The following is a 25,277-nucleotide window of genomic DNA, read 5'->3' as shown; positions in this document are numbered from 1 at the left end:
GATCCGGACCCAGAGGGGATGGCAGGACCTGGGCACCCCGGGCACCGCTGGAGCCGCCCCCAGCAAAAGGAGGAGGAGGAGGAGGAGGACCCGGTGGACGCCATGGTGGCGCGGACGGGCTGCGCGGCGCAGCACGGCGCGCTGCAGGAGTGCATGGCCGCGCAGCGCGACTGGCGCCGCTGCCAGGCGCTCGTGCACGCGCTGCGCGACTGCATGGCCCAGCACGAGCAGCGGCGGCGGGCGCAGGAGCCGCACAGCACCCACGGCACCGGCACCTAGACTGGCTTGGCCCCTCCGTGCCGCCCAGCGAGGAGCGCGGGGTGCTGCGGGGCTGCCTGCGCTTCCTTCGGGCCAAGGTGTTAAATTGGGCGGTGCCACTTCTCATAGAATCATAAAGATTGGAAGGGACCTCTCGAGGTCATCTAGTCCAACCCCCTGCACACGCAGGGTCACCTAGAGCACGTGGCACAGGACTGCGTCCAAGCGGGTTTGAAGATCTCCAGAGAAGGAGACTCTACAACCTCTCTGGGCAGCCTGTTCCAGCGCTCTGGCACTCTCACTGTTAAGAAATTTTTCCTTAAATTTCTGTGGAACGAATGCTTCCGTTTCAGGCCATTTCCTCTAGTTCTGTCGGTGGCCACCAGTGAGAAGAGGCCAGCACCATCCTCCTCACTGCCTCCCTTGAGGTACTTCTAGACACTGCTCAGGTCCCCTCTCAGCCTTCTCTTCTCCAGCTGAACAGGCCCAGCTCCCTCAGCCTCTCCTCACAGGGCAGATGTTCCAGGCCCCTGATCATCCTCATAGCCCTGCGCTGGACTCTCTCCAGCAGCTCCACATCCCTCTTGTCCCAGAACTGGACACAGTGCTCCAGATTCTCCCGCCTGAGTTGCTCGTGTCATGCTGCAGCCCTGGGGGAGATCAGAGCGGGCAAAGGGGAAAAAAATGGGTTTGGGGGAAGGAACAGAGTGGAGGAAGCCAGGGTGAGGGATGCTGGGAACAGGGAGAGCAACACCAGCCTCATTATCTGTTGGGTCTAATGAACCAAGAGGGACTGTCGCCAAGGCCTGGCTCTTCCTGGCTTTCCCCTGGCCCAGGGATGAGCTGCTGCCTCCCTATTGAGGCCCAGGGAAGGATGGGGACCCGAGAGCCCCCCATGATGGCCCTCTGTCCATCCCCTGTGTCCCTTTTGCTGCTGGCTGGTTCCCAAATGGGGAAGCGGTTTGAATTTCCCACGGGGCACAAAGCCTCCCGCATCCTACTGTTCCCTGCAAAGCACTTGGCCCACGCGAGGCCCAGGGGCAGAGTTTCCATCCCCAAATCCCGCAGGAAAGCAGCACGAGTTGCTTCTTGGTGACGATATCCTTGGCACCCCTCCGCAGGGCACCTCGTGGCGCCGCCTCCTCCCAGCACTGCCAGCACAAGCCCCGCTCGGCCCCCCAGCATCAGCAAAGGAATTTTTGGAAATCTCAGATCTGACTCATCCCAACAGCAAGGATGAGGGGAGAGGTCAATCCTGAGGGACAACCTCGGCCTAACTCCACTCTTGCATCGGTGGCAAGATACGACGTGTTCCCATCAGTAAATTTTGGGGTCAGACTGGTGTTTGAGGAGCACCAGACCCAAATTTTATTAGCTCTTCCTGCCTGAGCATCCGTCTCCTGCTCTGTCCCAGGGAATTCCCCAAACCACCTTGATCCTCTAAACATCTATCCTTGGAAAACCTGGCAGCTTTTCCCTTATCAAATGGCTGCAGCAGAAAGCAGACTGGCTTAAGAGAAATGGGGAAAATTTCCTCCTTTGTGCCTTGAAAGGCAGAAATTAAGGGAAGACGAGTCGGGGAGTTGTTCTGCACAGGCAGCCCGTGGAGTGTCGCTGTCACCGGCCTCTGGGGCTTTTTTTTGTTCAGCTGTGACTGTTCAGCCACACAGGGACAGTGTCCCTCAACCCTCCCAGGGCCCCCTTCGAGCTGGCCAAGCTGCAATCCGAGCGGCTCCGCAAGAATAGCGCTTTGTTCCAGCCTGCCTTGGAAGGAAGGAGCGGGACGGACACTTCCACGGCATCTGGGAGAATCCAGGGTGCAATGACAGGGAATGGGGTGTCAGGAGCAGCCTGCACTTACAGTTGAGGCTGGGGGGAAACAGTCCTCAAAAAATGCCCAAGTCCCCTTTGCAGATTGACAAAAGGCAACAGACCTCCCTCTGATTTAGGTCTCAACTTGTGGAGACTCCAGCTAGCAGAAATCCTCACCTGCCCAAAGCAAAATAAGCAGAAACAAAAAGGAAGAAGTAAAACGAGCAGAACCACCTATTCCCCCTACAAACCGCACAGATAATGACAGGTATTTGTCTTTATTACAAGAAAATGCCTGATAACAGTGCAAATTTCTTCCAACAAACTCGTAGGTACAGAGCTCACAGTCACTTTCGGGAGGCTCAAGCAGCCATGAAGGAGAAATTTCCATTTTCCAGGGACGGCTCCGCAACGGATGGATAATCCTGCCTGGTCTCAGCTCATTTGTGCTAGCAGCTCTTCAAGTTCTGGTCGGCTCTTTAAGCGGATCTTGAAGTCGGCTTCTGTGTGCTGCAGGGAGAGGGGAAAAACACAAGTAAATCAGAAATGACCTCGAGTGCTTTGCTAAATCAAAGGAAAACCAACACCTTCCCACAGAAGAGGGGAAAAAACAGCAGATTTCAGTGTTTCCTGAACCCAGGGAAGCCTGGGGTTTGTTGGGAAGCAGGTTCCTAAGAGCATCCTAAAGCCTTAACCTCTCTTCCACGTTGCTGGTCCTAGGGAACCAGCCTGGGTCTCCCCTTTGGGCTTCCTGCATCAGACTGCAATGACTTTGCGGAGGGCACAGAGTCAGTTTTACCTCTAATGGACAAGAACCAGTAGCCAAAATTTAAAAAGAAATGGCAGCCCTAAGGCAGAAACACCAGACTGTGACCAAAGCAGGGGAGATTACTGGACTCAGGAGACTTTCTCCTGTATTACCTCTGTTTTTGCAGAGCTACAGATAACTAAACGGTCTTCAAAGGCCACTGAGGAGCCAATGGTATTTTCATACTTGATTTTAATGCATCTTCCAGCTGCAAAATCTTTTAGTCCTTGAATAAACAGGGGATTTTTTTGTCTAAATGTAAAACAACAAGGATTTAAATATCTCCCTGTCCCCAGTCCAGTCCTGGGCCAGGAGCAAAGCTCAGTCCTGGAGTCCTTAGAGCTCTGCAAACAGGTAAGGGGTTCTGCAGGAGGCAAACGTAACCCCTCAGAGCAAACTCCTAGAGAGCAGCATTTGGAGATTCGGGAGCCTGGGATTTGGAGATTGAGTCCTAGCTTTAGGAGCAAAGGAAGGCAGCATCCTAGAGATGTATGGAATTGGCTGGGAAGGTACCGTCGGTGGCCGTGCTTATTTCCATTTCCAAATGTAAAATAAAACAGCTTATCAATATTGGGATTTTTTTTTGCAGACTGAGGTCCAATTCTGGGAGACAAAGGATATCTGTAAATCAACAGCAGACATTGACAGCCTTGGGAGAAGCTCTGTAGTTTCAAATCAAATCCATCACATACATAACAACTGCTTCCTTTCTATTTCTCCTATTTTTTTTTCCCCCGGCATTGAATTCAACGTACCTCTTTCATTAACAGATCCACCCCTTCGGGCTGGTTGCTCTGAATAATTTCCAAGAGAATCGGAGCAAACGTCGAACTCACACCGCGGATCTGAAAGCAGAAACAAAGTACTGCAGAGGTTTGGCATACAGCAAGTGAACACACTATCAAGAAGGGAAGAGGCACGGGGGAGAAACACCTATTCACCTCAATGGTTAATTAAGCACTTTTGAAATACTGAGGATATTTCTATTTTTGATCATGTTTGTGCAATCGCTCATCCTTAAACACAGCTTTTCTACTCTTTGCATCTATTATTCTGCATAAAATAGGTAATAAAGTCCATGGCTGGAATTGAGGAGCCAGGAAGCCCATCTCTCTGTCTTCCACTTTGAGAGTAACAGAGTAACCTTTGGCAAGAAATTTGATTAGACTTTTCTGAGAGTCAATTCACACACGGTTATGCCTTATGTTTGATCAAGGGACTTATCTCCTACGGTTAATGGGTTTTGAAATAGTTAGTGCTGCACAAGAGCAGCAGAATTATCAGCAAACACCAGCCCATACCTGGACAACCCTCTGGTGGGTGGTAAGGACGGCGTCCAGCTGCATTTTGGAACCCCTCTCTTCCAAGAACAGCACCTCGTTGGTCTTGGTCGGCATCGCGTAGCTGCAGAAAACACAGGTCAGGTTTTCAGGACGGGGAGGGTTGACTTGAACACAAGGAAGGAATCAACTTGCAACAGCAGAAAATGTGGAAGAAGATTAAGTTTTCATGAGGAATTAATTATGCAAACAATGTATCTTGCAAATGAAGCGCTGGCAGAAGCCGGGTGTTTTACTGGAAGGAGATAAGGGGGAAGTTGGCAGCATTACTGCCAGCAAAGGCCTCTTGCAGCTCTGAGAACCTTAATTTCTTTATTGTTGAAGGAGGGCTGGGAAGCTAAAGAAATGACTTATTTTGTAATCAGCTATTTATCCTCATCAGCAGTTATAACCTTCCCCCTGGTCAGGAACATGCTGAGAAACGCTGCTGCAACACACCCCTTGGGAGACATTATTTTCCCCGGGTGAACTGAACAGGTTTAAGATCACACACGAGGTCTGGTCTCCTGTTATCTGTGTTAATGCACAGAGCTCACCCTCCCCATCTGATTTTCGCAGCATCAAGAGCACACTAAATCCACCACCAAGCTTTTGCCCACTCAGGGTATTCGGGTTCAGCTAGAGATTTCCCGGGCAGTTTTGAGCAAACCGCACAAGCTTCATTTGCTTCCATTCTTCCACCCGCAGAGAGGGACAAAAATACTCCCTTTTCTCTTATTTTATCTCACTCATTTTTCCCTCTTAGAGGGCAAACTGTGTCTTTCTGCCCAGGCTGAACTTCACACAGAAAGAGTAACCCCAGAGGGCACAAACATGACACATGTAAGGAAGTTTGACATTCACAAATGGTCTCAGGCTGCAGGATTTCTCTGTGAAAGCTTCAAGTTCAGCACGGTTGGTTGCTGTAACTTGTGAGTGTCACTGAGTACCCTTCCCAGAACGAGATCCATCAGGGTTGCTGATGTGTCCCAGCTTCTGGTGCTGTTTGGTGCAAAAGGCCTCACAGAGAGGCTCCTGATCTACAGGACTGCAGATCCGAGGCTGACAGTTCAGTGAGGTGGATGAATGTACAGAAAGGGATTTTTTGGATAGGTTTCGTAAGCATGAAGCAGGAATCAGTGTTCACACTCAGAGGTATAGCTAAAGACACACATCTGAGATCATTTGGATAGTTTCAGACCGCTATTTTACTTCACTAGAGCACTATTTCTCTCACTGATTGCAGCTCCTTCTCCACAATATCCTCAGGAAGAGCCTTGGTGAATGAACAGCAAGAAAAAGCAGTGGGAAAACTCTGCAACACTCACGGCTGCACCTTTAGGCTCAGCACCCACAGGCTTGTGCCCTTTTCTCAAAAAAATGAACAGTAACAGCTATTCTTTCCCTTAAGATTTAGTCATTCAGTGCCTTAACAATCCTATTCCAGCCCTACATAAATAAGTTTCCAGAACGGACATCAAACACAGAGCCGGGTTCTTTGTACCTCTCATTGACCCGAATCGAGAGCCGGTTGCAGAGTCTGTGCACGTGTCTAGCAAAATGCTCCACGAGACACATGTCGTAGGAAGTCATCTGGATGTTGATGTCCCCGTACTCATGGTCAGTCCCCACGTTGATTGCCTTCATCTGCACTCGATCCCTTCTCTTCTTTGGAGCCTGGAATGCAAGCAAATAATTTTTTTAAAAAAGGCAGATCTGGTTTGGACACATCTTGAAATATAAAAAGGAAAGAAAAACAAAGAGCTCTTGCCCAACATGGAAGATTATTCAAGTGGGGAGGGTTCTCCCTTCTGAGAACAGGTTTGTTGAACTATGTTAAAAGAAAAATCATAGCCCACCTATGCTCACTTTCCCTTGTGGGGATGACATTATTTTAACAGATGTTCTGAAATGGAGCAGTTCAGTTCTTGGATGGTGACACCACTGAAGTCACACAGAAAATACATGCACACCGTGATTAATTTCTTCCGGAAGAAACCAACCAGCAGAAAACTGCTTTTATTTCAGTTCCTGCCTTCAAGGCAGCTGTCAAGGTGAGTTATTGTTTCCCCATTCCTCAAAGACTGTCTTCTTCAGAGATTTCAGGGAATGTAACATGTTTAAAGGCAAGGAAGATCTGCTCACAATACTCAGCAATAACTTGAAGCTGGGTTGTTAAATTCAACACAAAGAAGACTCTTCCCTCACAAATTACTTAGAAGATTAAACAACGTACAGCACACAAGGAGGTATCTACATGCTGTCAGTGCGCATTTCATGAGAAAGAACCATCTCAGAGAAGAAAAGTAGCAATAAACTTGTCACTTTGCTTGAATTCCTCCTCAATATGCTTCATCAGCCATGGAATTAATAGTTCCAACATGTTAAATAGCTCCAGCAGTTGAAAGGGAGCCAAAGTAGGGCAGCTCTTATACCTACCTCCTTTGGGAGCAGATATTTGAACCTCCCAATGCCATGTGTAGGACGGGATCTGTAGTGTCTGTGGCAACTCACTCGTGCATCATCTGAAAAGGAAAGCAGAGCAAACATGTTTCCATGGGGATATCCCTTGTTTTCCAAACAGTGATGGCTGGGAGCACCTCAGAATCCATGCAGGGTCCTAACGGTTTGTCCTCAGCAGTTGCTCACAGAGGGCAAAGGCAAAATCTCTGCCCCAGCAACAAATAAAGGAGGAAGAGATTAAAGAAATTAAATTCACCTCATTCCCCAGGTGAATTCTCAAGCAAACAAACAGAAAACAGACCTGTCAGTGCCAGTGGACAGTGAGTATACTGATAAAATGCTACATCTGCCTCCTTTTACGTGATGGTATCATGATGGATCTGAGCTCCACTTAATTTTAAATCCAGCCCTGTTCAAATATTCATGTGCTAGGAAACCAAATCAAAACGGTATCAGCTTGTATTTATACTTCCTTCTCCAGGGTGCAAGGAAACCCTGAATGGCCTTTGTTTTAATAAATGAAGCTCAGAACAGCAAAGAGAAAGCGAACTCCAAGGATCCGAGGCACTCGGTTGCACTTTGCCTCCACATCAAAATCAAATTCTATTTTAAACTGCTCCAGGGGACCCCACCAGTTCAATAAATGTTCAAGTGGGGCCTCACGGGGTGTAGGTCAGTTCCTGGGCAGCGATAAAGGGAATAGTGGCTGACAAAGTGCTCCACAGCACAAAATGCCATCGGAACAGCTGCTTAGCTGAGGACAGAACAGCAGCAAACAGGAGAAAAGGCCAGAGCAGAGGTCCTGGTAGGACGGCACTGGCCCGGGTTATTCAACCAGCCCAAACATGCCCTAAAAAAAAAAAATTCAAAAGGTAACAGAGACACTTAAATGCAAAATATTCATTTTGAGTAAGAAACATTTCATTTTGCATTGAATTAAAAACACAAGAGGTCTTACCTGCAGCACACAGGAGCTTTTCTTGGGGAACTGCTGCTCTAGAGGGAAAAAAGTTGGTAGTTAAAACTTGCTGTTTCCCCCACGTATGGGAAGACCCCTATATGACCAGTGTCCTTGAATGAGGACTCCCATCCCCAGACACCCTGGGACACAAATCCCACCCTGGGTTTGCGGCCAGCAAAACAGTTAACGCACCCAGGACGAGACCCTCTCCTTGAGCCACGATAAAGATTTCAGTGACATCAAATAAAAGGTGAAGAAACCGAACGGTCTTTGTGAAGGAACTAAAATTGACATTTTCCTCCACTTCTTCCCACCCCAAAACTTTAAAAGGAGCTATTTCTACCCTCCTTCTTTGCCACCTAATCCCTGATTTTCCTTGGAAAAATTAGTATTATTTTATCACGTATGTTTTGTGGCACAGTCCATAGAGTTGACTGAGGGGTTTTTAGCAGCCCTCACTACATTTTAAGCATCAGGTTTGATGTGAAGGAACTCACCTGGGTAGCGCAGCCACCGGCTTCAGCCAGGTTGTCGCCTTCGCACACAGAACCTGCCGGGGACCAACAAACAGCATTTTTAATTATTAATTAATATTAAATATTTGTGAAGTTTTTACCAGTGCTTCCCAGGACTCACCCCTTCAAACAGCTCCTGGGACCCTCTCGGGATCTCAAAACACCCTCCCCACAGGGAAGGGCATCTGTCCCCCTCGGTACCGGGCCTGGCCCTCTTTTCCCTCCTACCTCCGGTACCGGGTCTGGTCCATCTTCCTCTCCTCGGTACCGGGTTTGCCCGGGACGGGACGGGACGGGACGGGACGGGACCCTCCTCCCTCCACACCCGTATCCGGGGCTGGCTCCCTTTTCTTCCCCTCGGTAACGGTACTGGGCCCTCCGCCTCCTTCTCCCGGTACCAGAACCGGGCCTGTCCCCTCCACCTCCTCCCCCTGGTACCGGGGCGGCTCCGTCCGGCTCCTGAACCAATCGGGCCCCCTTTCCTCTCTCCCCAGGGCAGAACCGAACCCGGACCCGGTGCCGGTATCGGCACCCCGCGCTACCTGCCGCAGCGCCGCGCTCATGCCGACCCGAGACAATGGCGGCCCCGTCCGGCGGGCAAAGCGGCCCCCCGCGCTGCCTCGGTGCCACCCGCCGCGGAGCTCCCCCGCGCCCCGCGGCCCGAGCCCCGCGTTCCGACCCCGCCCCGACTCTCCGAAGCGGAATGTCGCTGCGGGAATGGGGGGTCTGCAGCTCCTAACGCCCTTGGTTTCAGTGGGAACACGCAGTTTGGACACGCCGCGGTTTACTTAACTCGGGTGCATTCGGTTTTATCCAAAAAAAAAAAAAAAAAGTGCGAGGGACCTTGGGAGAAAATAAATAAATAAATAAAAATCTTTCCAACCTTCTTGGGAAGGGATTTTTTTTTTTTTTTTTTGACTAGGCATGTTCTGGGGGAAGGGGAGGAGATTTTTCCTGCTATGTTTGCCATGTGAGGACTTTCGGGTTACATCATCTCTGCTAAAATAAATAGCGTGCGCCATGGCACAATGAAAATCGATGCAGTTAATTTGTGGGGTTAATTAGTGGCTCTTCTAGGTCAGATGGGGCCTGCAAGCAGCAGCACGCTGCGATCCGCTGATCCTGCAGTGATGCGTGCTGGCTGGCACCGCCAGCAGCCAGGATTTGCCCAGCCCGCTGTGCCAGCATGCAGGTCACAGCATGGCCCTTTGTAAGCTGCTGTCTGGAGGAGACTGCTGAGGGGACCTCCAGCCTGCACGATTGCCCCTTTGGGTTGAAACAGATGAAATTGGTGAAACAATGTGCAATGTTGTCCAGAGGTGCAATACTGAAAAAATATGCAAGAATGCAATGTGGTGCAACGCAAGGAGAAGCAGGAAACCTTTTCCTTGCAGCCTGCCGGGGAGGACTTCAATGTCCCCATCCCCTTTGTCCCCCTGGTGCCCCACCAGGTGCCACTGGTGTCACCGGCCAAAGAGCGCAGCAACGTGGCAGCTCTGCACGGCGCACCCAGCGCCACCACCCAGTGCCACCCTACCCTGCTGGTTCCGCCCCACCCCTCAACCCCCCTCTCGCAGTCTGATTGGCTTTCCTCAACGTCCATCAAAACTGATGGGTGGGGAGGCAGCGCTGCGGCACGTTAGGCGGCCATGCTGAGTGTGGCCCGTCCGAGAGGCTACGTGTGGCGCGGCATGGCGCGGTGGGACGGCCATGTTGAGTGTGGCCTGGCCGGCCTCGGGGCGGCCATGTTAGCGTGGCCAGGGGATGCTCTGAGGGGAGGCAGCCATGGAGGTGGTAAAACCTCCTTTGCGCAAACCCCAACCTACCTCTTCTCCGCTCTTCTCCCTCTTGTCTGACCCCACAAGAGGCTCTCCCGCTGCAGGGCACAGACCTGTTCACGTGGCAGGGATGTTGCAGCGCCCTTTGATCCAGGCAGCGGTGATAACGCAGGAGGTGCCGGGATGAGAGCAGAGTTTGAGCCAGGCCAGGGCCAACACTTCCCTTCCAGGGAAGCTGGACTTCTGGCCCGGTGGACTTTGAGGCCCTGGAGGACATAACATGCTTAAGGAAGGGCTACTGTGGAGCATGGAAACAAGGGAATCATGTGCAAATCCTATGTGGAAAGCAAATCCTATGTGGAAAGCGGTTCATTCCTGTGATGAGCCCCTCTTACATGACCTCAAGCACCATCAGGGCTCAGCAAGGGGGTCTACAGCCCCCTCATTCCCTTTATTCCTACTGGGGTTTGATCTTCTGGCTGTGCAGGACAAGTGACTGAGGGCAGAGCTGCATGGCTAAAAATATTACTGGAATTCTCCCTCCCCCTCCTCTTTCAATGGCCATCGTTGTCCTCGAAATGTCTCGGGGAAAGAACAGCCTGTGCCTGGATGGCAGCGTTATCCTGACATCTCGCAGGGATTTTTAAGAACAAAAAGGGCCATTCTAGTGTACAATTTTTGTCTCCTGCGTGCCGCACGCTGCGCGTCTCCTCTGAGCTGCGGCTGCCTGGGAAACAGGGCTCTCCTGCCTTGAGAAGAGCATTGCTCCCCGAAAGACTCCAGATTTTGTGTTTTTTCTTCCACCTAACGCAAATGCTGCAGCACTATCGGCACTTTGCTCTCAGCCACAGATGCCTAAACCACCTCTTTTTCCTCCCAAAATGCCCTCATCTGCTGATAGGAGCCGTGTAGGCCTTGTTGGAGGGATCATTCCCTCCATCCTCAGCCATCCTTCCTTTCCCATTTTGCCGCAAGATTTCTCCCCTGTCACCTGGCCCAACCTGGTGCCTAGAGCAAATGAAGCAACAACGATGCTTGAGTGATTTTTTTTAGATATCCTGAAGGTTGTGGGTCCTTCTGCCCCCCCACGCTGTCCAGAACAATAAAGCTGCCCTAGGGTAGCGTGGAAGTCTCCGCTTGCTTCCTAACGTGGCTGGTTGCAATGACAACAAAGCGAAAAGCATTTACATACAACTTATTTATGCATTTAAATCTATATTGGAACTATTCAAGCTGTTCCGTGCCAGTCTGGGTTACCTCTCTGCTGTCTAAGCAGGAGACAGCGCTGCGGGTTGCGCTCGCGGATGACAGGTGTGGAGCAAAATGACATTTCTTGCTCATGCCCTTATTAAAACTTATTTGAATTTAATCACCTTATTAAAGGCACATTTGCAGTTCACTGGTAGTTCAAGGCTGGGAAAAAAAAAAGGCAAAAACTTGGAGAAGTCATTAATCACGTTGAGGCAAAATGAATGAAATGATCAAAAACAGAAAGGATAGACCAGTTGGTCTTCGAAATACTTCCTTATTTTGCTCCGGAATTTGTGGGCTTTGGTAGGGGTGAGATTAATGTCTGAGAATAAATCCCTGGAGCAGAGAAGTTCAATGACCATTTCCATGCAGGAGGCGCTGGTGGAGCATGGAGGTCTCAAATGGAGATGCCGAATGAAGGATATTTATGGCCAAAGGTGACCCAGCTGTGAGCAAATCCTTACCCTATAGCTGCATGGACCTTATCCCATAGCTATGTGGACCTTATCCTATAGTTATGTGCACCTTATAGCTAGGTGGTCCACTTACAAATCCAGCATGCGGATAGGAAATTAGTTTTGCTTCATAAAGTTTTCCAAACGTGGTGCTCTTGGTCTTGGAAAGTGGAGATGACCATCTGAGCAGGGAGGAACCTCCCACATGGAGAAATGGTGGAAAATCTGCCTGTTCTCCATGGAGAAATGGTGGAAGGGGGCCTGTGATGGAGGGGTGTGAATGCAATTGGGCCAAACGTGCCCAAATCCCAACTTCTTCCCAGAAGCTGCTCTGGTTTCAGCTGGGTTTGATTGCTGCAATCCAGAAAGTTGATGAGATCTTCCTCCGTTTCCGTGCATGGCTGAATCCCGGTGCCCGGGCTCCCCGCGGCTGCCTGGGCAACCGGTGCCGGTTTTCTCTGGCAAAGCAAAAAATAGAGGTGTGAGGTTTGCAACCTGCTGCGCCCGAGCGAGCGCGGAGGCGGGAGGTGCCGCGGGGCGCCGAGGCTCGGGGAGGACAGCGAGGAGGGAGAGGCTTAGGCGGTGGCTGCAATTAGCAAACTCATCTGAGGGACCAGAAGGGTTTGCAGGTTCCTCCTGGGCGACGGAGAGCTGGGATGAAGACTCCCCCATGGTCCCAGGAAGGGGACATGGGAATGACCTAGGCAGCGGCAGGGTGCACGGTGCTGTTGCCATCTGCGGTGACCGGCGGTCTGGCTGGGGTGCTGGGTGCTAGGAGAGGTTGGGCGCCAGAGGAGGGGGCGTGCAGGGAATGCCCTTGCAGCTCAGAGGCACGCGGGGAACGCAGGCTGTCTTTGGAGCCACATGGAGAGCATGGGAGTGCCTTTGCTTTTCCCCTGCTTTGGTATTCCCTGAGGGAGAGCACCTTTGGAATCCCCGCCTCACTCCCCCCGCGCTGCAGGTGCCCAAGGGCTCAAACATTTCGACCACTCCCAGCAGACGCACGGCCACCATTAGACTCCAGAGTGAACACCCCTCCAGCCGAGACGGGAGGGGGGCGCAAGCCCCGCCCCTCGCGTTCCGATTGGACGGCCCGCAGGAGGGGCGGGGCGGGGCGGGGCGCGCGCGGGGCGGAGCCGCCCGTGGAGCGGGGGCGGGGAGGAGGGGGGGCAGTCGCGCGCGCGCGCGGGGCCTCTGAGGCGCTGGGAGCGACGCCCGTTACGCGAACGCGCCTCGGCCGAGCCCGCTCCGCCGCCCGGTCTCGTCCGCCGCCTCCGCGCACCGGGAGGGAGGAGAAAGGGAAGGGGAGGCGGGTGAAGAGCCGGCGAGGGAGAGAGCGAGCGAGCGAGAGCCGCCGCGGGGAGCGGAGCGAGCGCGGGGCGGCGGCGGCGGCTCCTCCATCATGTCGGCGGGCGGGGACTTCGGCAACCCGCTGCGGAAATTCAAGCTGGTCTTCCTGGGCGAGCAGAGCGGTGAGTCACCGCCCGGCCCGGCTCGGCCCGGTTCGGCCCGGCCCGGCGTTCTCGCAGCAACCGGCCGGCGGGCACCCCCCCCCCCCCCCCCCCCCGCAACGTCTCCGCCGGCCCCCAAGCGTTTTATTTATTCCTTATTATTACTATTATTTTAAGCCGCGGCAGCCCCATCTCTGGGAGCAGCTGCTGATTCATTGAGCCCGAGCGCATCTGGTTTTGCTGGGAAAGGAGTAACCAGCCCCTAATACCTTCTACCTCAATATTTTATCTATATCTATTTATATGTGTGTGTGTGTAATATATTTGCATATGCATCTATGTAATAGATTTTTGAAAATTGAGTCTCGGCAGAGCGAATGAGGCGCTCTAAATATTTAACGTGGCAAATGAGATTTGTTTTTCCTCCCCCTTTGCTGGGAGGGGAAGGAGAAACCTGGATGTCTGAAGGCCTCTGTCTGCAGCATTAAACCTTTTTATTTTTTGTTCTTCCCACGGAGAACAAATAAATAAATAAATACTGCCTAAATCCAAAAAGAAAAAAAATGTTAATTTGTGAGATGCTTCATGATCCTGGCTGAATATTGAGGATTTATTTTCATATAATGAGGAGGAGCAGAGTATTCCCTGTGCCAGGGTGGGGTGTTTGCTCCCTCAGCCACCTTTGCTCCCTGCATGGCAGGAGCTGATGAAACACTCCCCTCCTCTGTGGCTTAAATTGAGTTTATGCACTTAAATACAGAGGCGCTTGGTGGCGAGACTGCTATTAATGTGATTTTTTACCTGTACGTTGGTTGTTTCCTTTAGCTTATCGCTTTATCCCCTTGTGTTGGATGGCGCTGGGAATGCGGGAGTGCGAGTTCAACTTGGGCATTTCTCGGTGCTCAGTCACCTGATCCGCTCGCCGAGGTGCTGTTTGGCCAGCCATTTTATGAGGATTTTTGGAAAAGGGTCATGTGTGGGGGGGAAAAAAATACCATTTTTCTTCAAGGTGTTATTTGGCCGCATGAATCTACAGCGTAGCCTGTGTGTTTGCAAAATGCCCTGCCTGTTTTCCTGTGTTTCTAAGCTTTAATTTCCTGATGCTTTTAGGATGCTTCTGTCAGAGACATCTAGTGCAGATCTTAAATCTCAGCAGCCCTTAGTTTACACATGAATTTATCTCTTCTAGTGGGCATCGCATCTGCTGTCTGCTTCCTCTAATCTTGTTATGCCCCCAACCTCATCATTATGGTTGTAGTGGAAGGTCTTAAATGATTCCCGTTGGTAGCTTCAAATGTGGGGAAGAGATGGGTTTTTTTTGTCTGTTTTATTTTTGTTTTTAGATCTAGCATTGTAAAATGCTCCTAAATACACACTGCACTGTGACCGCTGTGCTTATCGATGCGCTCTGGCTGCTGGTGAGGAGGTAGGTAGTGTCTGCAGCCCTGACGTGCGTTTCAGACGCCTTTGTCTCGATCGGGCCAATTCCTCAGGGCTTGCTCCGCACTGGACTCGGCGCTAACGCGGCTCTGCCCATGGCGAGGAAGAGCTCGGGGCGTCCGTGCAGCCTGCGGGCACTGCAGCACAGCACCCCACGGCTTGCTCCGAATTCCCATCGGATCTCTTGAAAACCTGCCGTCTCAGTACCATTTTGTGTGTTTTTTTTTTTTTTTTTCTTACTACATTAATAGCTCCCATTACATAGGCTCCAGAAATAATCCATGTTCAAATCACGTTCTTCCATATCACAGCAATAATATGGAAGCTCCTCGCCTTCCGCAGGAGAGGTCTGAGCGGGTTTGCTTCCACATAGCTCCCTTTGTCATCCCTGCTTTTGAGGATGAAGGGAAACATACAGATGTATATATAAATACATATAAATATATTGGAAGCTCTTATAGCTTCTGTAAACAAAACATCTCTTTTATACAACTGTTGCACTGAATTGCTGCATATACGTCCCATTTAGCTGAAGGGTTGTCTGCCCTGCTAGAAGCCTGTAATTAAAAGATCCTGCTGCTGCTTGTAAGGATTTCATTCAGGCCTTCAGAATGGCAAATGAGACCTTGCAAAGAGCGCAGCGTTAGTGAGACCTTCTGTGTTGATTGTATGCAGCCTCTCCCCTAAATATGTGCGTTAAGCTTAAGAGGTTCTTACCTGGGCTTCATTTACTGCATGGCCTTTAGAGGCTGTAGATGCAATTGTGTGATCAAAGGCGGTATCTTGCCCTGAAAGATCTGCGTGCGTTTTTAGGCATTTCCTTCTTGTAACCTTCCTTGAAACCAAAATTGTGCAGTGGATGCGGTCTGTATTTATTTATTTTTTATTTTGCTGCTCTCCTCAGCCATATTGTGGTATGCTGAATACCTCGACGTGTCCATGCGGACTGCAGTGATTCTTCCCAGCTACGCTCGTCATCAGCTGCTGGTTCTCTTATGCGTTAAGCTGCTGGGGTTTCTTTAAAGCAAAAAGCACCATCCCTTCCCTTGTTCCCCGACCTCCAGAATCTTCCTGCCTCCAGTGTCTCTCGCATCGTCCGCTCGTATTGCGGCCGGTGCCGCGGGCAGCAAGCTGACACGCCGCTGCGGTTCTCCCCAGCTTGTCGGGCGGGCTCCGCGCGGCTGAACCACGTAAGGTCACTCGCAGCCTCTCTGGGGATTTACTGCAAGTCATCGCTGCTCCAGAGCAATACAGTTTTTGTCCCCCATGGCCCTCCCCACCCAAGGTGGATCAGCAGAGCCCACATGTCTTGTGGATTCATCCCCACGCTGCAATATAATCCACATCCAGTTGAAAATAAGCTTCTCTCTCTTCTTTCTGGCTCCCTTCTTTCTTTTCTCCCTATTTTGCAGCAGAAGGATATGGCATTGAGTGACCAGCAGAAAGGATACTTAACCAATGCTTAATTGAATTATGTCTCCCAGTGATAGGAGATTATACACAGTTTAGTAGTTTTAAATATGTTAATCTTTACTGAAAAGGTAGAGCTCTGTACTGAGGGAATTAGATATTTCTATTAAAAATGGGGAAAAAAAAAAAAGCCTTGTTCTGCCTTTGATGTTATTTTGTCAGGTGACTTTCATGAGTCCTGAGGCGTTAGGTAATGAATTCTGTTTCTGGGTCACATCAGTTAGTGTATACATCACTTCTGTTGGGGTTGCTTGTGGTAAATATGGTATACAAACCCAAATATTAAGTAACATCTTCAGTTTTTGCCTTGCGTGTGAACATCTTTTGCTCTTTATGAGTCAATTTATGCTTGGGCAGAACTGAATGCTGGGACACAGCAAGAGAAATATTCTTCCATCATGTGGGTTCATGCTGCAAGTTTATATTGAAGTCTATATATACATATATATATATATATATATATAAATCCATATTGTATCTTACTGCAGTCATTTCTGCATTGTAAAATATGTTTTTTTTTTTTTTTAAAAAAAAAGGTTCCTCTGCACTCTGTGGAGGCCACCATCCCCATGTAACTTGAGTCTTCAAAAAGAAGTTTCATCTGGTTTGCGAGCTGCAATGGGGCATGAACTTGTTCCCTGCTGTTAGTTTCCTAGAGCCTTGGTTTTCTCAAGTGGCTGGAGCTTGAGTGATTTGGGTTATTATTTTTACTTTATGCATTTTTTATGTCAGTCACTTGTCTCATTTGCTTGGGTGCTTCTGGAATGTTGATTCTGTTCATTGTCTTCCCCATGTCTGGAACAGCCTTTCCAACAGTGTCTTGAAGAAGAGAGAAAGGGACTTAAATACTTTTATGCCTGCTTCCTAGTGCCTTCTGATATTTATCCATTATGAAAAGGTAAGATCTTGAAGGAGATGGCTCTCCTTTTACAGAGGAAAAATAGCTGCATCTTTCTGCACTTCTCTAGGTTTTCCAGTCTGTCTGTGTGAAGCTAATGTGATCTTGTAAGGGAGGAAATGATATTTCTAGTTCTTAGTATAATAATGATTTTTGTATCTGCAGCTGTGGGAGTGTTTGGTGATACTGGGCACTTTCTTAGCCCACGATGCAGGATTTGTAGAACTGCTGCCCAACACATTGGGGCTAATAGAGCAGCAAAGGTGAAGAACTCCCTCTGAGGTCAACCTGAGCAGAAGATGGAGAAGTTGGAAATTGTCACTGAGGTTGCAGCTGTGGGCCGTTCATCTAGACCTCTGATGATGAAAAGTCTCTTCTATGACCATTTGGTAATGAAGGCAAGTAGCTACCTCCTTGCTTGCCTTCAAAGACATGAGCTAATATGTTTCTGATTAAAATCAAATAAAGCAAACAGAAACAACAGACCACAACCACACCAAGAAGGTAACCAGAAACTCCCAGTGGTTTTGGGCACTGTAATATTTTTGTCAAGACAACCTACAATACTCACCTGTGACTTCAGTACCCTGCAAGAAAAAAACTTGGCAGAAGAACATTTCTGAGAGTTCTGTTATGGAACAGGGTATTAAAATACAAATATATAAAATATGGACCAGTAGTGAAACTAGAATTTTTCAGTTCTATTCTTCGTTTATTTACAGAGCTTAAGCAAGGGCCAGATACTAGATGGATTTTTTCTTTTTGCCCTCAGCGTAAATCAAGCTCTTGGAGCTCTCATATATCTGCCCAGTGACAGCAAACAATCAAGTCAGCTACTTGCTATCAGCTATTTTATTTTGAATCTAGAACTTGATGGACTAAATATGTGTTAGATTTTCTTTTTTTTGCGTTTCAGGTAAATTCAGCTCTTACCAATTGCAACCTAGTGCACCACAAATAAAAAAAAACTATCTGGGAAAGCAAGTCCTTTAGGAGACAATGAATGTTTTTCACCTGTGTGAACTTACTGATAGTTCAGTAAATGTGTGTGTATGGGTGTGTATATGTATATTATACCCGTATTTGCAATTATTATATAATACAAATATAACAATATTATATATTTGTATTATATGGTAATACAAATATTGTATTTTCTGCTTGTGGTAGTCGCTTCCATTTTAACGCCCAAAGATGGGGTGTACTTTGAGTTTCCATTGCTTGACTACGTGCCGGTATCCCCTGGAGATGCCACGTAGCTATTCTGAGATTTGCAGGCTCGTAGTGTTCTCTGATCCAGACTTCTGTAGGAGGCATCAACACACAGAATTAAGTCTTTGGTTTAAATCTGAAACATATTTCCCCAGAACTAAAAGAGCCTCGAGCAAAGATTGGAACATGATGGTGAGCAGCTAAGGATTCTGTCTTCAGACATGGCCAAATCTCTTGTGTCACCAGAGGATGCAAGAAAGCTGCTAATGAGAAAATGTTCTTAAGTTTCCATTCAATTATCTTGTGTCTTTAAGCTTATTCTGACCACTTAGTGTGTTTTTTGTTAGTGTTTTTAACAATATAAATGATAATAATTTTTCTTACCCTTGCTGTGTGCCATTATGGCACTTCAAGGAGCGCAATCAGCAATTGTTACAGCAAGCAAACCCACTCCAGGGTTTCTGTAATTAATGCAGAGGCCGGTTTATCCCATTTCTCGGAATGCTTCCTGTTGTGCTTCCTGTACTCTCCTCAGTCCAGGTTTGAGTTAGAGCTAATCCATTTTCGCAATGTTCTTGACATAGGGAACAGGCAGTGTTGCAATAGTCTGAGCACGGTTTCTCTGCAGCTTGTAGGGCCAGGCACTTCATTTGTTTTAATGAAGCCGTTGCCTCCTCCAGAAGCAGAAAATATTTGCTCATTACTGACTCTGTCCTCTTCTGCCAGCACCAAAATGGCCATGAGAAACCCTGCATGTCAGTGATGGGAGGGTTTTTTCTTTATGGCCTGACAGAAGGAACATTTAGCAGAGGAATCTGAACTAAGATGGGTGATTGAATCATCCCGTGGACATCTGAGGTGGTAGAGGAAATGGGAGAGAACAAAATTTATTGTAAGTGCTAGGAGCAAAAGCGTAGTGTGCACACGGAGATCAATAAATCTTGGTGAGAGCAGCAAGAGCTCCGTGCCGGGGTAGAGGGCATTCTGTTGGAAATGCAGGGAAATGGAGAATGCTTTCTCTCAGAAAAGCAACCGAATCCGCAGGGAATGTTGCCTGATGGGTGCAGTCTGCACCGAGTAGATGAATGGGGTTTAACTTTCATTTTAACAGAATTAATTGGCAGTGAAATGCTGTGCTGCAGTATCTTTTCTTTCAGAGGATATTCTGACCCTATCCTGACTTTACCAGAGCACGGTAGATAGATCCTCCTTTCTTGCTTTATTTGCCCTTTCTATATTACCTTTTTTCTCTCCCTCTGTTTTTGCACTGATGTGTTTGCTGCTAGAGCAGCGTTTGAATATTGTGTCCTAGGCTTCTCAAAATGGCTGCGAATCGCTCGGGCCCCTCTGACTGCCCGAGAGCCTCTGCGATGGCTTTATTAAAGCTGAGCTGCTTCCTTGGGCAGTTGTGAGAGCCTTCCAGCACAACAGGTAGATGCAGGATGAGGACCTCATTAAAATGGTTAAAAAAAAAATCACAGTTTAGCCCAAGATGTCCCGTGAATGCCAGGCTTTCATTTTACCTTTCTTCCCAACCTCAGGAATGCCTTACAATGAGCTTTTCACAGGGCAGGTCTCTTCCAGCCTCTCCTTTCCAGACCCGTTGGTCCAGGTTCCTTTGATGCCTTCTCAGCTTTCCAAGCTGCGTCTTATTATCAGCCCTCCATGTATTTCCTGCTTAATTATGCTCCCATTCTCTCAGTTCTCTCATTTTTTTAATGTCATTTTTATTCTAGCTCTGTTACATTTTTGCCTCTTTTGCTAGGCACTCATCCTAGTGGCTTTTATCCAATATCATATGTTTTACTTTGTGACCATAGTTCTTTCCCACTGTTATATTTTTAGTTGCTGCTGCACGTCAGTGTGATATGGAGACGGGGGAATTTTTTTCCCCTGAAACCGTGTAAACGGATGCAGATCACAGGCTGGCGTCCTGTGAAGTTTGCATCTTTCTTGGGATTTTATGGTGTAATAGCAGACCTGAAAAGTCTCAGTAAAAGCCTCACAGTGTTGTAATTGTTGTCTGGTTTGCTCCATAAAAAGTATTTTCCTCTCTGTCTCTGAATGCAGAGGGATGCTAGGTTGCAGCTGGTTTCATTTATGCCTGTAGACTCTGATTGCTCTGCAGCAGGTAATTTACTTGGTCTTAGAAATTCTACAATTTTACTTTAAAATTACAAGAGGGATTTTCTTCTCTAGTGTATGGTTAGCATTTCCCCAAATCATCAAGCTGCAGATTATAGAGTAAATTCAAGAGGAACCTTAGGCTAATCACTAGATGCATTCACCACAGTAAGTCCTTCACTCCAGAGAATTATTTCTCTGGAGAACTGTCTGGATGATATTTTAAACTGTTGATATATTCAATGTATGACTTGCACAGCTGAAAATGAATCAGAGACTCAAGATGCAGCTTTGTCTGCTTGATTTGGGGTTACGTGGAGAGCTCTACCTTGTTTGCTGCCTGCCACAAGTTAGAACAGTTCCCTAGGAAGGTGTGGGAGCCTGAGCCAGTGCTTAGTGATCCTGAATCCCTAATCCCTGGGAGAACAAAAGCTCCTTGGCAAGGGAGGGGAAGAAGTGTCCGGAATGACACATTCCCAAGGAATTTCAAACCAGCCTGGTGCTTCTTCACTGATGTGAAACCCCAGTGGCAAACAGTGACAATTCTAGTATTTACTATATGTGGTGGCAGCTCTTCTGCAGGTCTTGATGGGGAAAAAGGTGGGAGCTTCTGCTTGCTGTTATTTCTTCAAGGTTTTCAGAAAAGCTCATGGTGAACTTTTAAGCTGGCTTCTATGACAGCCTAAAGTCCTCAACTTACCTTCTGTGCAGGCCTGTATAAGGGATAGGTTAGGGACTTAACTCATATGTGTCCTTGTAGCCATTGTATGAAGGGATTTATTACGTGCCTCTAAATAATACTGCTTGAGGAGAAAAGTTATTTCAGTGGCATATGACAACTGTGCGTTTTATCCTAAAAAGTCTCCTGTTCCTAACCAACTTCTTATGTGAGCCCTCGTCCTTTTATTTCCTTTTGAGCCCTAAAATTCTTTAGTAGTAGCTTTTTTTTTTTTTTGCTAGAATGAAAATTTAAAAACAAAAGCAAGCAAACAAAAAACCCCAAATTCTTGTTCCACTGACTATTTGAAACCAAATTCCTATCTTTGAAAGACATATGTATATATATATATATATGTATTTGAGTTCTACTAGATTAATTTTAAACTTTGGGTCTGCAGACCCCTCAGGCTGCCTGGCCCATTTCCAAAGCATCTTTGAAATGCAGCTGCGAAAAACAAGTTTATTGTCAGCAGGTTTCAGCTCCCTGCAGAGGAGTCTACGTCTCAGGAAATTTTTAGGGGTTCTGCATGTTACTTAAAAACTCTTGTGCCAGGCTGATATTGCTTATCTTGATGGATTAACGTCTGTCCTCTTAGCCTGGAGCTCTTCATGTGCAGGGAAGGTGGAGCAGGCAGAAGAGCTGAAGTGTCTGTGTTGCCTCTATTCTGACTTGCTCCCCAAAAGGAGAAGCTCTTGCAGTTGAGGAGCTTGGTGTCAGGATACCCTGAATTCCTGACACAAATTATTGGTCTCCATGTGTTGCCTGGACTTGTGCAAGACCCTGAAGCACCTGGGGTGACTTCTTAGCAATACTGTGTCATTCTCGAGCTTTAGATTTTTTGGTTTGTTTCCTCCCCTCCAAAAAAGGCACTGAAATGCAGGGTCCTCTGCTGCTCATTAAATATGCTACACATTCTAATTTAATTTCTGATATTTTCCCCCTGTGTTGCTGGGGAATTGCATCATGCCAGCTAAGCTACGAGTATTGCTGTGAGAGGATTGCGTGCACCACTGGTTATTTTTGGAGCGTTCCCTTGGTATTCTCCACAGATAAACTCAGCTCACATCTGTGAATGCTAACAAATCTGTGTTTTTGTGCAGGATGCACTTAACACAAGCTCACGGGAGGCACTCGTGGCAGGTCACCTCCTCAGCCCCCACACTGTATGGACATCAAAATAGGACTCTCTTAACATCTTACTCAAGGTTCCTTGCGAAGAAATTCAGAAATGTGTCATCTGAAGATGGTTTGAGAGAAAAGAGCCTGTGTGGAAGGTGTCCTGTTGCTCTTGTCAAATCCTAGTCTTTGCAGAATTGCCCAGGAGGTGGTAGGTTATGTGAAGATGATGGAATCGCTGAGGAGGGAGCTCTGTGGGGCTCTCTCTTATTTTTTTCCTCCTCCAGCAAGGTTAAAAACTACTGCTGTGTGAGGGGGCAAAATCTTAGGAGAGGTAGCAGTGAGAAGAAGGAACAGGAGGAAATATTCTCTTATGTCTCTGGAAACTTTAGATTTATCTGATTCTAAACTTACTTAGCTCTCCAGAAACTGAGAAGGCTGCTTTAAAAGCACAACAAGCAGTAAGTCTATGGGCTAAATGTACTTAGGAAGATACTGATATCTTGTTTCAAGGGCTCCATGCAGCATGTGGAAACACTGCATGAGTACGCTTAGCTCAATGCCAGGATATACTGGGTTAGTTTGCACCAGAATAACGTTTAATGTAGAAAAAAGTAGAGACCATAGCTGTTTTACTGTGGAAATGTGCACTCAGGTGGTGAGTTCTCACCTACGCAGCTGTCTCCTGCCTTAGGATTTTGCCTTCTTAGCATTAATTCCATTAGCTATGGAAAATGTTGCTTGTACATAGCCCTGCAAAAGAGGGATTTCTCCTGTGGCTTTATCTCCACGTCTTCTGCCATGTCTTCTCTCTCAGTCTATCCCTTCTCCCTCAGTATATCCCCCTATTCTGTGTGATTCTGTGATCCCAAATGGTGGGATTGGGCTAAAGGAATCTTCTTGCCTCCATAAATCCTTTGGTTTGCAGTGGTCATAGCTCTAGCAGGGATTGCTTCAGCCATACCTAGGATTTGTGGAAATGAGGTATCAAGTACTTGTGGCTCTAAGAAACATGAGTGAAATCTTGTAGGTTGGGAAGTTCTCCAGTCACAAAACCGATGACTATGTGGTATTGAGGCATGGAGACAACGGCAGCATTAATAACCAGAAAAGCATTTTGAGTTGAACTCCATGAAAGAAAACCTGCAAAACCCAAAGATGCTTCTGGATCCTGAAACAAAAAGCTAGTTATTCAGGGAGGAACTGCTTTTGTTTGCCTTCTACCTCTAAAATTTGAAATTTTAAAAGGAATATTGCAAAATAAAAAATGAACCTGTAATGCACTGAGTTCTCCCAGCTATTCCAAAAGAAATTTTATTAGAGCTCCTTCAGTGACAGTTCCTAATAATTGATAACCCAGTTTATTTTAGCTGACAAAGACGATACCCTGCAAGTCTGTTTTTCTGTTACTGGCTTCCTTGAGCTACTTCTCCAAATTGCTTTCAGAGTCTCAAATCTGAGGTTTCTGTACTGCACGTATTTTGAATAGGGGAGAAAAAATAGACTGGTTTCTTTGTGGAGGCAAATGAGAATGTCCCATAGGTCTTGAAAGTGGAGAGTAGGAAGTAGCCCCCTGCTACAAAACAGCTGCAAGTAACAAATCTTAGATGCTGTAATCATCCCTCAGATGATTAGAACTGGAGCAGAGAAAACAAGGTCGATGGATGCTAATTTTAAGTAAATAGGAGTTTCTATAACAATATGGAAAATTTTGATTAGACTTGCAATCTTAGAGGTGCTTTGGGCAGCTAGTAAGTATGAAGGATGAAGCTTAAATTTATAGCAGTGGAGTCTGCTGTCTTGCAGACCTAGATTTGAGGGATGGTGGTACTTTCCACTCTACCCTTTCAAAACAACTAAGACTCATCCTCTCAACAGCTACAAAAAGCACAGAATGTGATAAGTAAGGGTAATATTCGTCTGTCTGAGTGTAAATTGACAGATTAGGTCCCTACCAGTCACCCAAACTTCCCATTGTAATTCTTCAGTAAAAATACTTGCAGGTACCAGTTTGTCCATTCAAGGTGGCAGTTTCCTAAGTTCAAGGCTTTTAAGGAGGTAAAAATGTGTGTGTGTTTATATACACACACACACACACATATATACATATACATATATGTATATGTATATATATATTTTTACATATATATATGTTAAAAAACAAAGCAAAAAAAAAAAAAAACTGTATACATGAGAATTAGCCAAGGGAAAAGGGTTTTCTTCTCACTTTCCAAAAGTTCCAGGGATGGGAGAAAATCTGCTTCCCAAATTATCCATCTTCCATATGGAAGACCTCAGCTCAGGGCCTGCTTTGCTACAGAAATGCTGTGAATTTGGGTAAATTAGTTTATAGCTTCTTGTCTGGGATATTAATACATTCAAAGCTGTTTTTTTTTTCTTTAAAAAAAGTGAAAAGTGAAGTAATTTAAGTAGTGACAAGTTCAGTTAACACTTTTTCAAAATAGTCCCAACTCTTCAGACTTTTCTACTGTACATACTTTGGAAGCAAAAAAAAAAGTTACACTAAACTGCTAAGTGGTTCAGATGTCTCCACAGTGAAACAGGGCAATTTCGAGTCGCCTTTTGTCACCTTTCCTGCAGTCTCCTGCCACTTCTTGTTTGGTTGAAAGCCCAAATCTGTCCTGAGAGGAAGACTGGTTAATTTAGGTTGGATTTCTGACTCAAACTGAGGATGTATCCCAAATTTCCAATCTCACTTAGACTCTAAACATCCTTCACTGATGCAGATTGGTCTTTTCAGTGATGGTTCCTCGTCTTCTGTACCTTGGGCAACCCCAAATTTCTTTTGTGCCCTGAGATTTCTAGAGCTGGAATGGAAGCTGAATCATCTGGATCCATCCATTGCATTTTGTCTGAGTGTGGAATACCTATGAGAATGTTAATTAGTGCTATTACAAGACCTTTATTGGCCTTGTGACCACTGGAATTTCAATGCTGTCAAGGTTGCACAAATAAGTTCTCCTTCACAAATAGGAAAGGGAAGATAATTTAAGATTATTTATAAAGAAGCCCTACCGGTTTCCCTAGCATTTTCCTAGCAGATACCCTAGCTAGCAGTTATTTTCTTAGTTTTGGGTAAAATATCACTAGAAATATTTTCACCAATGTAGTTTCTAACATATATTACAATTGTCATTATTAATATTCGGTCTTGGGGAGAATGAGCAATAAAAGGAAAAATTCAGGGTTTCGGAAAATATTTAA

General features: G+C 47.1%; 3 protein-coding genes across 4 annotated transcripts in view; 2 read left to right on the top strand and 1 right to left on the bottom strand.

Moving 5' to 3' along the window:
- Positions 1–18: 18 nt before the first annotated feature.
- Positions 19–279, top strand: COA4 (cytochrome c oxidase assembly factor 4 homolog). The gene has a single exon (XM_088534933.1). The coding sequence runs from the start codon at positions 19–21 to the stop codon at positions 277–279; it is 261 nt and encodes an 86-aa protein (XP_088391059.1).
- A 2,063-nt stretch (positions 280–2,342) lies between these two features.
- Positions 2,343–7,641, bottom strand: MRPL48 (mitochondrial ribosomal protein L48). Its single transcript, XM_010215652.2, has 6 exons — positions 7,619–7,641; positions 6,637–6,722; positions 5,702–5,874; positions 4,180–4,282; positions 3,634–3,723; positions 2,343–2,580 (listed from the first exon to the last, which is right to left on the bottom strand). The coding sequence occupies exons 3-6, from the start codon at positions 5,842–5,844 to the stop codon at positions 2,506–2,508; spliced, it is 411 nt and encodes a 136-aa protein (XP_010213954.2). The 5' UTR covers positions 5,845–5,874; positions 6,637–6,722; positions 7,619–7,641; the 3' UTR covers positions 2,343–2,505.
- Positions 7,642–12,800: 5,159 nt separating this feature from the next.
- The window catches only part of RAB6A (RAB6A, member RAS oncogene family), a 35,961-nt gene continuing 23,484 nt past the window's right edge, over positions 12,801–25,277 (top strand). For both annotated transcript variants that reach the window (XM_088535016.1, XM_088535017.1), the window contains exon 1: positions 12,801–13,092. In XM_088535016.1, coding sequence (XP_088391142.1) covers positions 13,023–13,092 — 70 coding nt within the window. In that variant the 5' untranslated portion in view covers positions 12,801–13,022. The remainder of the gene's footprint in view (positions 13,093–25,277) is intronic.

The sequence above is a fragment of the Tinamus guttatus genome, unplaced genomic scaffold, assembly GCF_059628265.1.
Source record: "Tinamus guttatus ecotype Peru unplaced genomic scaffold, ASM5962826v1 Tinamus_guttatus_pri_ptg000602l, whole genome shotgun sequence".
Classification (NCBI taxonomy): domain Eukaryota; kingdom Metazoa; phylum Chordata; class Aves; order Tinamiformes; family Tinamidae; genus Tinamus; species Tinamus guttatus.
This window is presented reverse-complemented; position numbering and strand designations above follow the sequence as displayed.

Bases quoted from the DNA above. Each gene is read 5' to 3' on its own strand.
- COA4 (XM_088534933.1), top strand. From the start codon at position 19: ATGGCAGGACCTGGGCACCCCGGGCACCGCTGGAGCCGCCCCCAGCAA.
- MRPL48 (XM_010215652.2), bottom strand. From the start codon at position 5,844: ATGAAGGCAATCAACGTGGGGACTGACCATGAGTACGGGGACATCAAC. The intron at 3,724-4,179 runs GTATGGGCTGGT...TTCTGCTTTCAG, and splicing joins CCCACCAGAGGGTTGTCCAG to ATCCGCGGTGTGAGTTCGAC. The intron at 2,581-3,633 runs GTACGTTGAATT...CTCTCCCTGCAG, and splicing joins TGGATCTGTTAATGAAAGAG to CACACAGAAGCCGACTTCAA.